The following is a 13,001-nucleotide window of genomic DNA, read 5'->3' on the forward strand; positions in this document are numbered from 1 at the left end:
CACTGGCAGAATCACCGTTTCTAAAACTTGATGCAGTCCTTCTGGGTGGCTTTGCCTTCCTTCCCAGTCTTGTCTCTCTCCACAACCCACTGCCCTCTGTGCTGCAGACCACAAAGTACCCCTTTAGATTCGTTTACAGACCTAGTCTCCTCTGCTCAGAATAAACCGGCCACCCCTTTGTAGATGGTAGCTCTAGTTGTTTCCTTGACAAAGCCCTTCTTGATCCCCGGGCCAAGTAATACTGTCAGCTCCTGTTTTGAGCCTCCTCAATGAACCCAGACAGGCCCCTCACTCCACTCACTCCTGACAGGCCTCTCACTTACCTCACTCCATTTAGGTCTTTCCTCGCCTCTGTACTGCAAGTCCCTCCGGAGCAGATCCTGCCTGGGTTTATCCATTTTGTATCCTTAGCACCTGTCACAAAACCCGGACTATAGGAAGAACTCAGTAAATGGCTGATGGAATTAATAAAGAGACTTCTCTTTCCTAATTCTTTCAGCAATAGGCACACAGTTTTTGTAGTAAGAATTATTTAGTCCTTTTTAAAAAGTGTTGAAACAACACTTTGGGGGCAGCTTCCTGCCCATCCAAGACCCCTGAGAGTACTTCCCTGACCTCTTGAGAGTGGCAGAGACCCTAAGAATGACACAGAGCACTAAGATGTGACTGGACAGGCCTAAAAAAATGGTTCTTCTTTAGAAGGGTTCCAACCCCTTTGAGCATCTACTGAAAAAACAGACCCCTTTCCTCAGGAAAATGCACATTCAGATACACAACTTTCTAACTTGGCTCCTGGACCCCCAGTACCTGCTATTCCCTAGGGCCTCCACATCCACCCTCCGCCCTAAGCCTCCTTCTTAGTCCCATAGCTCCACAGGTAAAGAACCCCCAACCCAGAGGCACTGGCTTCTAACCAGCACTCAGAGTGTGGGGCCGGCCTGGGTGCTCTGGCTTCCTGGCAAGCCCCACTCGTCCGTCCTAGAGTGTTCTACTGCCCACTGCTGGCCTATGCCTGGGACCTCTATAGAGATGGTAGATGTTCCAAGAAGAAATGGAGAAGTTTCACCAAAGGTGGGGTGCGGGGGAAGGGGGCAGGGAACAAGAGGACAGTTCAAAACAAAACAAACCCCAGTCACTAAAAGGGGAATGAGCCTAATTATTCAGCTCCTCTTCTGGGCAACTGTATCTCCTCATTATCTAGTTAATACCACCAAACATAAGGAAGAAGAAGTGAGTAATGGCCCAAGCGTTTCTTTTATTACCAAAAACAACTGTTACGCACATACTCAGTGCCTCCAATCCCATCCCTGAGGATGACCATGAAAGTCCTTGGGGTTTGTAGGAGGAACCATTTAGAGGGAAATGCCTTGGCTGGTTGTGAGGAAAGGGCCCTTGCAGGGATCAGTTACATGTCATCCCTGGGCCTAAGGACCCCTAAAGACAGGAATGGATGTGAGTTGACTATGGATTTTAATCACTCTTCTAGCACGTCTGAGGGTTAGGGTTAAGGCTGATACTAGCCCCCTCTACAAGAACACACACAAGCAGGGTGCCCCCCCAAAGAACCCAAACTCCTCAGGATCCCCACAGAATGTGGTCTGGCACAAAAGGGAAGTCCCTCAGTCTGCCGAATGATGCAAGTCGGGTCCAGAGTGGACCGCACCGCTCTCAGCACCACTCCTAGAGGCATCCATTGGCAAGGGCTGCCCACTAGGAGCACTGCCACCAGCCCGGCTCAAATCCCAGCTGGGGTCTGGGGTAGCAATGGTCAGGGTCTGCAGCCTTCACACCGTCTGGTCTTCTGGCCCCTCAGCTACTCCCTGAAGCTCTTCCATGATGCCCCCGGAGCGGGGCTCAGAGGCTGGAGGTGGCTCTCCCGGGGCTTCGGACAGCACATAGTAGACAATCTCTCGCTCACTTTGGGCGCTGGTCTGATTCACCACGTGGATGACAGAGCTAGAAGTGTCCTGAGAGGCCGAGAGGGCTGTCCCCTCACCACCCCCACCTTCCTCTTCCTCTTCAGCCTCTTCCTGGGGTCCTGGCTCCCCTGGCACTGTTTCTAGAATGATGCCCTGCAGGCTGCTCTCATTCAGTGATGCTCCCAGGCCCGATCCCTCTGGTGGCTGCCGCAGCAGTTGCTGTGTCAGCTCTACACTCTCATAGCGAACCAGCTGCAGCCGCATGTAGCCGTCTTCATGCTCCTTGTACCTGGTGAAGGAGGAGCACAGAGGGCAGCAAACAAGGGCAGGGGGAGGCAGAAATGGCCTGGAGACTGGCGAGGTAAGGGACAAATATGGGGCAAAGAAGCAGCTCTGGGATTCTAAGTGATGGAGGTTAAAGACAAAAAAGGTCTTTATTGGAATATTTAGAAGAAAAGGCAAGAAGGATCATTACTCAAAAAGGAAAGGGAGGGGAGGGAAGGGGAGAGGGAGGAATTATCTGTACTGGACAGTAGTGTTGTCAAAGGATTTATGAGCAGGCCATGGAGCTACAGATTAGGACCCTTGGGCTCACACTCTGGTTCCGGCTACAGGGCTTTTGGCACCATTTACTGTTTTTGGCATCGTGCCTTGGATTCAAAAATCAGAAAAATAATCTTTGCCCCACCACTATTCTCGAGGCTCCTTGAACCTAAATGGAGATGGTGGACATCAAAGCACCATCAAATTCAAGGTCTCTAAATTGTTGAAAGGTATGAAGAAAACATGTGGGAATCTGGGAGGAGCATACCGAAAACGGGGGTGCCCTGAGGGCCACTTGAACTGGTGTTTCTTGCGAAGGTGCACGGTGAGGTTGTTGCCCCTCGTGAAGCATTTGTCACACACGTGGCATCTGTATCTCGGCTCTGAGTCTCCCTGGGGGGGAGGGAAGGGAGAGTGAGGCTAGATTCCCCCCGGCCCCGGGCTCCCCGACACTTCTGCTGGCCCTTCCCCACCAACAGCCCCACTCACTTCATGCACTTTTCGGTAATGGGACTTGATAGAGCAGAGCGACCGGGCACTGAAGGTGCAGTTCTCGAAATCACACCTGTACGCTGGCTCCTTGCTATGGGTGTCCAGGTGCTTCCGGAGGTCGATCAGATTCTTGCAGCTGCCGAGAGAGGTCAGGAGGGGTCAGAGGGCATGGGGGACCCTGGAACACAAGTTTTCTGATTTCCAGTCCCCGTTTCCCTTTACCTGTAGTCACAATAGTCACATTTAAAAGGCCGGTCCTCGCTGTGGCGAAAGCGCATGTGGTTTCGGAGGGAGGATGGCAGTGGGCAGGTCATGTCGCACAGAGGGCACTTGTAGTGGTTCACTGAGGAGCAGAGAGGAGGCTGTGATCCGAGGGCTAGTGGAAGCTTGGAGGGTGGGCCAGCACAAAAGGGGTGGCCAGCTACTCACCATGGTTACGCATGTGGTCCCGCAACAGCCGCTCCGTGGCAAATCTCTTGGAACAGTGAGAGCACTGGAAGTGTTGCTCTGTGGTGGGGCAGGCAGAAGAGAGGGTGGGTTGTGAGGGATGGTGGAGAGGCACAGAGAGGAGAGCAAGCTGGGAGAGGGGAACCATCCCAGGCAGAAGGGAACCACCAGAGGAGGAGCGGGGAGCTTAGGGAACTATGGATGGACGTAGTATCACAGAAAGAGCATGGGACTTGGAGTTGAGAACCTGAATTAGAATTCCGGCTTGACCACTTACTAGCTGTGTGATCTCAGGTAAGCGATTTAACCTCTCTGAGCCTCAGTTTCCTCATCTGCCAAAAGCGTGGACAAGAGGCTTACCTCATGGGGCTGCTGCTAGGATTCACTGGGATAAGAGCTGTGGCACACAGTAAGCATGGAATAACAACGTCTAATGAGTCTCTATCAGCAGAGACTGTGGTAGGTGACTGAGCCCTTAAGGTAGACGCAGCCAACTTGCAGATACCTTCAGGGGTCCCCTCTCCTGGCAATGTGCCCCCGACCTCCACTCCAAGCCTGCACCCATGCCCCTTCTCCGACCGCTTACGGTCCAACGCGGTCTGGCGACGGATGTGATCTAAGAACTTGGTGTTGTTGGCAAACATGCCCCCACAGGTGGGGCAGGCCACCACCTTCTCCTGGGTATGGCTACGGAGGTGCTCTCGAAGCTTAAAGCGGTCCTTGAAGGTGCACGTACAGCCTGGGAAGGAAGGTCCAGTCAGGTCCAGTTACAAACCCTCAGAGTAGGCTCTGGTACCCTCACATCTCTCCAGCCAGCAGCCAACCTTGCCCTGCAGGACTGGTCCCACCCCTAGCTGCCCTGGCCCCTTAGCAACCCCAAGGTTTCTTTAGAGGTCAGAAATTGAAGAGTGGCCCTACCTTTCCAGCCACACAGCACCACGTGGTTGTCCTTGCCGACTGCCTGGTATTCACAGCACAGGCTGTGCGCTTCCACATGTCGATAGAACCACTCGGGATTGTCGAAGGAGCTCTGTGCCAGGAGCAACTTGGTGTAAGGACTGAGGGTGGGTGGAGGGACTCTTACCCCTAGATGTCCAAAGGGGGCTTCTCGGCTCTCTCCCAAATTAACTTGGTGGGGATAGGAAAGTTTGAGCAAGGGGGCTACCCAGAAATGTAGGAGGGCTACTAGTGGGAACCTCAGGAATACAGGGCATCCCTGAAAGCCCACAAGCCACAACTCCTCCTCCTGAAAGGGTCAAGGCATCTTTAGTTGAGATCCCCAACTTCCCTCCACCCCTATTACTGGCTCTGCCTGCTGACCTCACAGTGTTCCCACAGACACAGGAAGTGGTCAGGGATGTCAGGGATGAGGTTGCGGCTCTGGAAGTCCAGGACGCAGGGGCTGAGGTCGGCCTGGCTCTGCAGGGCCTGCAGCCCGCACTGTTTCAGCTTGGTGTGGTAGCAGTGGAAGTAGACATGGCGCACAAGATCAGCAGAACTGTCCAGAGAACAAAAGCCGCACTCCTGCCACAAGCAGGAGAATTCTTCCTCTGCAAAAAGGGGTTTAGAAGGAAGAATCTGATACTTTCCAGAGCTCTCCGTCCACTTAGCAGCAAGTGAGGATGCCAGACTGACCTGGTATGCCAGGAATTCACTCAGCAAATACTAGTATTTAATGACCACTAACTGTGTGCCAGGCACCAGGGATACAACGACGAGTAAAAAAGAGTCCCAGTCTTTGTCCTCGTACAGCTTTCAGTCAGGGAGAAAAAAACATCAAATAATCACATGTATAAATATTAGACTGCAACCAGGTGGAGGGGAAGTGCAGTCTAGGTAGGGGGACAGTGTGTGCATGTCCCAGTGCCAGTGACTCAGAGACAGCAGGTGTGGCTGGCATTTGCCACAGTGGCTCGGAGTTTCTGCCGTTCCCGAGAACCTGAGACACCTCCCACTCCTTCCTGTCAAACCGGAAGTCCTTCTTTCCCCCATATGCTGCCCAAGATCGGCCTTCCCTAGGAAGGACTATTCTCTAGGACTATTCAATTCCACTTCCTATCTCTCTAGCATCTGTCTAAGCACCAAATTTCCACTGCCTTATAGGGGTTTCCTTGTTTTGAAAAGTAGATACTTTAAAAAATACAATAATCCCCTAATTTCTCTTCTGTATAAACATTACTTGACTTTTGAAGCTATTAGTTATAGTTTGCAGTCACTAGACTCAAAACAGAATTTGAGGTGGGGGAAGGAGAGGTGTCTCTATACCTTCTGTACAACAGAGTTTTTCAAACTGTGTTGTGACCCATTAGTGGGTAGTGAAATCAGTTTAGGGGATTGCAAATCACACTTTTTTTTAATGAAAGAGAATAAGATAGAACAATTCAGAGAGAATTTAATAAAGGCAAGTATTGTTTTTAGTATTTTTTAACTTTTGTGTACAGGGTTGTGATATAAGATGTATTCCTAACTGGTGGTCACAGTAAAAAAAAAAAAAAAAATTGAAAAACACTACCAGAGAGTGAAAAAAGCAGCTTGCCAACAGCTTGTACAATATGATCCTTTTAAAAAAAATAAAATCGTATCTATCTAATTTATGTATACACATGCAAAGAGAGGTCAAAAAGAATGTTCACCAAAGTCAGTAATTGACTTTTTTTTTTTTTTTTTGCAGTACGTGGGCCTCTCACTGTTGTGGCCTCTCCCATTGTGAAGCACAGGCTCCGGATGCGCAGGCCCAGCGGCCATGGCTCACGGGCCCAGCCGCTCCGCGGCATGTGGGATCTTCCCGGACAGGGCCACGAACCCGTGTCCCCTGCATTGGCAGGCGGACTCTCAACCACTGCGCCACCAGGGAAGCCCAGTAATTGACTTTTGATGGCAGGATGGCAGGTTCATTCCATATATCCTCGTTGAATAAGTTTTCTATAATGAGTCTACAGTGTTTTTATAAACAAACCAAAAAAAAGCACAATTAGGAAAATAAACCACCACTCTTGCCGGCTGCCATCCCCCTGTGCGGCAAGGAAAATCAGCTTTTCCACCATCCCTCGAGCTCTTTCCCCTGCTGTGTCCTGCTTCCTTACCCAGCGGGTCCTCCTCCTCCTCCTCCTCCTCCTCCCCGGAGCCCTGCAGGTGCTGCTGCAGGTGCTGAGTGACGTGCTCGCAGAACTCCTCCATGGCTGAGCACACAAAGGAGCAGGACCCCCACTCACACTGTAGCCCCAGGTTCTCCTTTCGAGGAACTTTCCCAGGGGGCGGCATGGCCTTCACCCTATAGAGGGGGAGGAAGAAATCAGCAGCTGCCAGGATTCCACCCAAGTGCTGTTGGGCATAAACAGCTGGGTGGGCAGCCAGCCTAGACCCAGGAGACATTTTCCAGTGGCCCGTGACAAACTCCATGCTTTTTCAATAAGGACAGAGTAGCAGTTCCTTAAACCCCTGGAAGCTGTCTGCTGTTCTTGGGAAAGGAGAATACAAACTAACATGACTGAGCATGTGCCAGGCTCTGAGCTAAGAACTTCAACAGACATTTTTTCAAGGAGCTTCAGAGCAACCCGCCAAGAAGGAATTACTCCTACAGGAAGCAGAACAATGCTCAGGTTCAAAAAGAAGGCTTTGGGGAATGACCCAGGGTTCAAATCCAGACGCCTCTGTCCACCACCTACTTAGCTGTGCCACCCTGGCCAAGTAACTTAACCCTTCTACTCCTGAACATCCTCATCTTCAGAATGGAGATAACAAGCCCTTTTGCTTTTAATTTCACAATTACTATACGGCCAAGCACCTACTAAGCACGTTATTTGCTGCCTTGTGTCATTTAATTACAAACACCACCCTATGAGGTAAGCACTATTTTTAACTTCATTTGTAGATAAGGGCCTCAGCCTTGGAGAGGTTAACTGGTTTGACCAAGATCACACACTAGTGTGGTCGGGTCAGGTGAGGCTGACTCCAAAGTCCACATTCTTTTCTATGCACACAGATGACCTTAGAAGCTCCTTATTTCTTACTGTATCATAAGTCCCCCGCCAGACTTACAAAGTGCCATACAAGCTCCCTTTGCCTAACCTATCGAGTGCTTTACTCCACCATGGCCCTAACATCCTCTAAACAACAGTGCAGATTCCATTTCACGTAAGAGGCGGTTACCTGTTCAGTTTATACTGGGTGTACACAGTGCTAGGCACAGTTAGGCATGTAATAAATATTTGCTGAAGAAAGCTGAATAAAAAAACTAAAGGTTCTCAAATTTTAATATGCACACAAATGCAGAGGTTTCCAGCCCCTCCCCTAAAGGTTCGGATTTGGGAAGGCTGGGTTAGGCCTAGAATTATGCTCTCTTAACTCAGCACTCCAGTTCTGGTGGGGCTTCCAGGAACAGAGTTTGAGGAACAATAAAAGAACAGTTTCCCTCGTTAAAACAAAACACAGGGACTTCTCTGGTGGCGCAGTGGTTAAGAATCCGCCTGCCAGTGCAGAGGACATGGGATGGAGCCCTGATCCGGGAAGATCCCACATGCTGCAGAGCAACTAAGCCCCTGCACCACAACTACTGAGCCTGCACTCTAGAGCCCGCGAGTCACAACTACTGAGCCCACATGCTGCAACTACTGAAGCCCGCATGCTCTAGGGCCTGTGCTCTGCAACAAGAGAAGCCACCGCAATGAGAAGCCCGCACACCACAAAGAAGAGTGTTCCCCCCGCTCGCCGCAACTAAGAGAAAGCCCGTGAGCAGCAACGAAGACCCAACGCAGCCAAAAATTAAAAAAAATAAAACAAAACCAAAAAACCCACAGAATGACAGATGATACTGCAAGCAAAATCTCTGGGGGAAGAAAAGACACAAGAGGCCCTGACTCTGTCCCCTGAGTGTCACCTCTTCCTGAGGATTCTCACTGATTCTTGCTGTCCCCACCGTGGTACCCTGAGAGGGAGCAGGGGCATTGCTCCCGCTGGCCTTCCTGAAACAGGTGGGAACTCTGAAAGAGAACTTTACTACATACTGAGGAAAAAAACCCAGAAAACACAAAATGCATAACATCTTTCATAGCTACAACTGTAAGAACCTACTATATCTAACTGCTTACCAAAGAAACCCCTTTTAAATCCACAGCCTTTGCCTCTCCTCTGAGAAGAAGCCAGCTACCTTTGACACTCTGGGGTGTGAGTACTTGCGGTTGCTGAACTCTTGGTAGACTAATAGTGAAGCCCTATTAGGAGAAAATGTGGACTACTTTTACAATTTGGGGGTAGAAGTAGGGAAAGCCTTCCTAGGTCAGACATAGCAGAGTCCAAACCTCCTATACTACCTTCAGCACAGCATGCAAGGCTCTTCTCCAACTGGCCACAACTTACTTCTCTAGGAGCTGGGTAAGGGAACTAACACACGAGGGCCTACCACGCGTTAGCCCTGTGCTGAGTCCTCTTCCAAACTTCATTCACTTCATTTGGTGTAAGAGTGCCCTGATTCTAATCCAAAGGTTGTGCCCTTCCCCCCCCACACCTATCCATTTATTCCCTCTTTCTCTCTGAGTCAGTAACCTTTGTCCCTAAACATACTACATTCTCCTAAAACGCTCTGCCTGAGAAACCTCTACTCATTTGCTTCAAGCCCAAATGCCCCTGCTTGGTGACCCCTCTCCCAATTCATCCAGGTACAGCTGACGTATCCCCCCTCCTGCCTCCACAGCACTCAGTACACACCTCCATCCAACTACCTGTTACAACGGAACAGAATGTGTGTCCCCTAGACGAGGAGCTTCTCAGGGCAGAGCCCATCTCTTCTTCACTTCTCATTCCCAGCATTAGCCCAGAGCTTTGTACTCTTGGGAAACTCAATAAATGTGGGGATATGATTATGTCACAGGAAGCTTTCCTAAACTACCCCGCCCCTCAAATCACTCTCGCCTTTCGGTTTGATGGCTAGCATAGTTGAAACCAGAAAAGCTCAACCCTATTTTTTCTGCTGCCCTTGGTCACTCATGGTTGTTTTGTGTTCTACTCTCATCTACCCAACTGGACAATATTAGCTGCTTCTGAGCAGATACCATATCACGCCTGTGTCCCTATACTGTGTCCAGCACAATGCTGAGCACAAACATTCTAAACACATACCTGTTGTTAGACTGTGGATAAGGCCCAGGAAGCAGGCTATCTAGATATCTAGAATGACTTGAAATTTAGGCAAAGCTCCCTGAATCCCTCTTTCACCATCCCCCAGCATTCTTTACTTTCTTTCCCTGTACACTGCTTGTTTCTACCCTGGGAAGCTGTAGGACAAAGTGACTATTTGGTCACCACTCCTCTTTCTGTAGGCAAGGGATGCAAATGAGGCAACCTGTATAAGGAAAGGGCGCTGGACCAACTGTCAGAAGACCTGGGTTCAAGCTTCCCGTCTCAATGAGTTTGCTCAGCCTAGAAAAATATAAAACCTATTAACTATCTACTGTATGCCAAGCACTGTTTTAAGTATCTTATATGTATAAAAACTCATTAACACAACAACCCTATCGAAGTAGGTACCATTATTATCCACTTCGCAGATGAGGAAATGGCCCAGAAAGGTTAAGTAATTTACCCAAGATCAAAGCTAGAAAATGATGGAGACAGATTTCAAAGCCAGGGAGCTTGGCTCCGTTCTCCTCCTACATCAGCCTGTCTTACCTCTTCATGTCTGATTCCTTCCTCCCCACAGACATCATATCCAAATACACAACACCCAAAGCATATTTTATTGAGTAGCTATTTTGTCAGTTTCCTCCAGTAAGCTGTGAGCTCCTAGAAAGCCTGGTCTGTGCTGTGTTCAGTTCTAACTGCAGGGCCACCACGTACCAACTACAACCTCTTTTAATGTTTAAGTAAATCTGTTAACTTATTACTTTACTTTTAGACAAATCACCTAGCTTCTTTGAACCTGTTTCCTTAAATGTGGAACAGGATACTAATATCACAGCACTGGATGATGGATTCAACAGATCTGATTAGAAAGTTCCAACATTTACTAGCTATGTGACCTCAGGCAAGTTACTTAAGCCCGGGTTTCCCATGTAGCAAGGGAATAATCATGTCTGTCTCATTGAACTGATTTATGGATTAAACCAGATAATGGATATTAAAATGCCTAGCATAACACACCGCCACAACTCAACAAGTGTTGGCTCTTCGTATCCTTGCTTCTAAGGATGAGATGATCTAAGCACGAATTCTACAAAAAGATCAACAAAAGGAAAGCCCGAAGGATTCCTAACCCTTCCTTTCATCGGGAGTCATAGTAAGAAGCAATCAGCAAATACCTGAGTATAAATTGTAACGCAAAACACCGAATGAACCCTGAATGGTGTTCAAGAAAGGAGGGACCCAGATCCGGAACCTCCTAAGGACTCACAATGTGGTCGAAGAGATAAGACTCTGACGTGTTAAGACAGCGACCAAAACAAAGCGCCGGATGGGGGAAAGCTGGACAGGGAGAAAACCCAGTGGCAGGCGAAGCAGGGAAGACTTGCCCTAAAGCGGTGAGGACCGGGCCCCTGGAGCACAGGTAGAATTCGGAGAGAAAGGAGACCGTGCCGGCGGGTAAACCTCTCCCTGTCAGCCCCGCAGTCTTCCCCCAAGGCGTGGCGGCGACCGTGTCTCAGCGGCAGCGAAGCCCCAGACGAGAGGTTCGAGTCGATGTTGGCGTCAAGGCGCTGCAGGCACCAGGCAGACCAGCGTGGCCGAACAGCAAGAGGGAGCCTCGCCTAAGCGACCGGGGAAGAGCCGGGCCTCGGCTGCCAGCCCAAAGCCCAGCCCGACGCTGCCCAGTGGAGCCTGGAGCCCACAGCTTACCGTCGATCAGTCTAGTCTGCTCCGGGATCTCTCCTGCTCTTCTCCCACCTCACACCGTCTCCGGGAGGGCGCTTGAGCGACGGCCAACGACAGCCAATCGCCGCTCTCGGATCCCTCTAACAACCAATCGCCCTTGCGACTGACGGAACCCATGCGCGACCAAAACACGGAAGGGGCGGGAGTGAGGGGCGGCGGGACGCGCGGAACGGTACTGCTGCTGGCGCCGCGAATCTCCTGGCGTGGCGCAAGCGGGGATCCCTAGGGCCCGAATTACCCCAACTGCGCAGGCTCGGCCCACGGCACCCACTGGGCATGCGCAGAGCTCGGGCTGAGCGCAGAGAGGGGTCTCCGACCTTCTGTTGGTTATCCAGCTAGCTGGCCGCGTGGGCGGTGAGGCAGAGGAACAGGTGGAGGAGACCGAGGAGGCGGAGGAGGAGGCATGCGAGGCTCCGTGCCCAGCACAGCAAGCCCCGCTCAGCCCAAACTGGGGGTCCAATCTTCCTGTTTCTTAAATATCAGTATTCCTTGTGGCATCTTCTCTTTCCCCTACACCTCACCTCCTGTGTCACCAGGCTCAGTGAATGACTCCTTCAAGTCAGAAACCTGGCGGTCATGGCTGATTCCTCCCTCACACGCAGCATCCAATGCATTGCCAAGTCCTGTAAATGCTACCCCCTTAAATACAGGATCTCTCATGTTCATCCCCCGTTCTTGATGTTGTCGATGTTCGCCTCCCCGTCTCTAGTCCATTAACAACGTCCATCCCGGATGTCTACACTGACCTAACTGGTTCCACTGCGGGCACTCCTACTTCCCTCCAAACCATTCTCGACGGAGCTCTCAAGTGATCTTTACAAAGAGCAAATCTGATCAAACCACCACCCTGCTTTAAACACTCAAAGTCATTCTGTTGTCCTCAGGACAAAGCCCCAAACCATACTGAGGCTTTCTAGACTGTGCCAGCATCCGGGTCCTGCATACTTCTCTCCACCGTTTCTTGAGTGCTTTTCGAACTCTCTGCTCTCCAGCCCCCACATTTCTTTCAGTTTCTCCACCACACCTAGCCGCCTTTCCTCCCCTGCCTTGTACTTGCTGTTTCCTCTGACTGGAATAATCTTCCCTTTTTCCCCTTCCCACATACATTTGATTCCTACTCATTCTTCTGGTCTCAACGAAGATGCTTCTTTTTCCTGGAAGTCTTCCTGGACATCCCTTTCCTGCATTTCCCCATTACAGCTCTATCATGCGGTATTGTATTTGCCTGTTTACGTGTCTGCATTCTGCACTAGACTCAGTTCAGTGAGAGAGGGTAGGGATTGCGTGTGTTTTTCACGTTTATAATCCCATTATTTAGCCTAGTGGCTGAAACTCAGTAAGGGTCCAAGACATATTTGTTTAAAAATTATGTACCTTAGTAAAGTTCATTGGGATTGATATTTACTGTGTTATATTTTCTAACCTAAATATAAACCTATATAATTTATATAATCAGAAAACACCTTATGTGTTCAACACAAATAAAATGAACTTAAAGATGCCATTAAAAATAGCAGGGCTTCCCTGGTGGCGCAGTGGCTGAGAGTGCGCCTGCCGATGCAGGGAACACGTGCTCGTACCCCAGTCCGGGAAGATCCCACATGCCGCGGAGCGGCTAGGCCCGTGAGCCATGGCCGCTGAGCCTGCGCGTCCACAGCCTGTGCTCCGCAACGTGAGAGGCCACAACAGTGAGACATCCGCGTACCGCAAAAAAAAAAAAAAAAAAAAAAAAAAAAAAAC

General features: G+C 50.1%; 1 protein-coding gene across 2 annotated transcripts; it reads right to left on the bottom strand.

Annotated features, from left to right (window-relative positions):
* Positions 1 to 1,239: 1,239 nt before the first annotated feature.
* Positions 1,240 to 6,672, bottom strand: HINFP (histone H4 transcription factor). Of its 2 annotated transcripts, none has more exons than XM_007456281.1 (9): positions 6,485 to 6,672; positions 4,722 to 4,951; positions 4,320 to 4,431; positions 3,988 to 4,140; positions 3,384 to 3,461; positions 3,177 to 3,297; positions 2,952 to 3,090; positions 2,731 to 2,855; positions 1,240 to 2,208 (listed from the first exon to the last, which is right to left on the bottom strand). In XM_007456281.1, exons 1-9 carry the CDS (start codon positions 6,660 to 6,662, stop codon positions 1,785 to 1,787), a joined length of 1,560 nt encoding a protein of 519 aa, XP_007456343.1. In that variant the 5' UTR covers positions 6,663 to 6,672; the 3' UTR covers positions 1,240 to 1,784. The 2 variants fall into 2 exon arrangements, with proteins under 2 accessions (XP_007456343.1, XP_007456344.1); XM_007456282.1 differs by having other exon boundaries at positions 2,150 to 2,272; positions 2,727 to 2,855; positions 6,485 to 6,662.
* Positions 6,673 to 13,001: the final 6,329 nt, after the last annotated feature.

This window comes from Lipotes vexillifer, unplaced genomic scaffold, assembly GCF_000442215.2.
Source record: "Lipotes vexillifer unplaced genomic scaffold, Lipotes_vexillifer_v1.1 scaffold753, whole genome shotgun sequence".
NCBI lineage: Eukaryota > Metazoa > Chordata > Mammalia > Artiodactyla > Lipotidae > Lipotes > Lipotes vexillifer.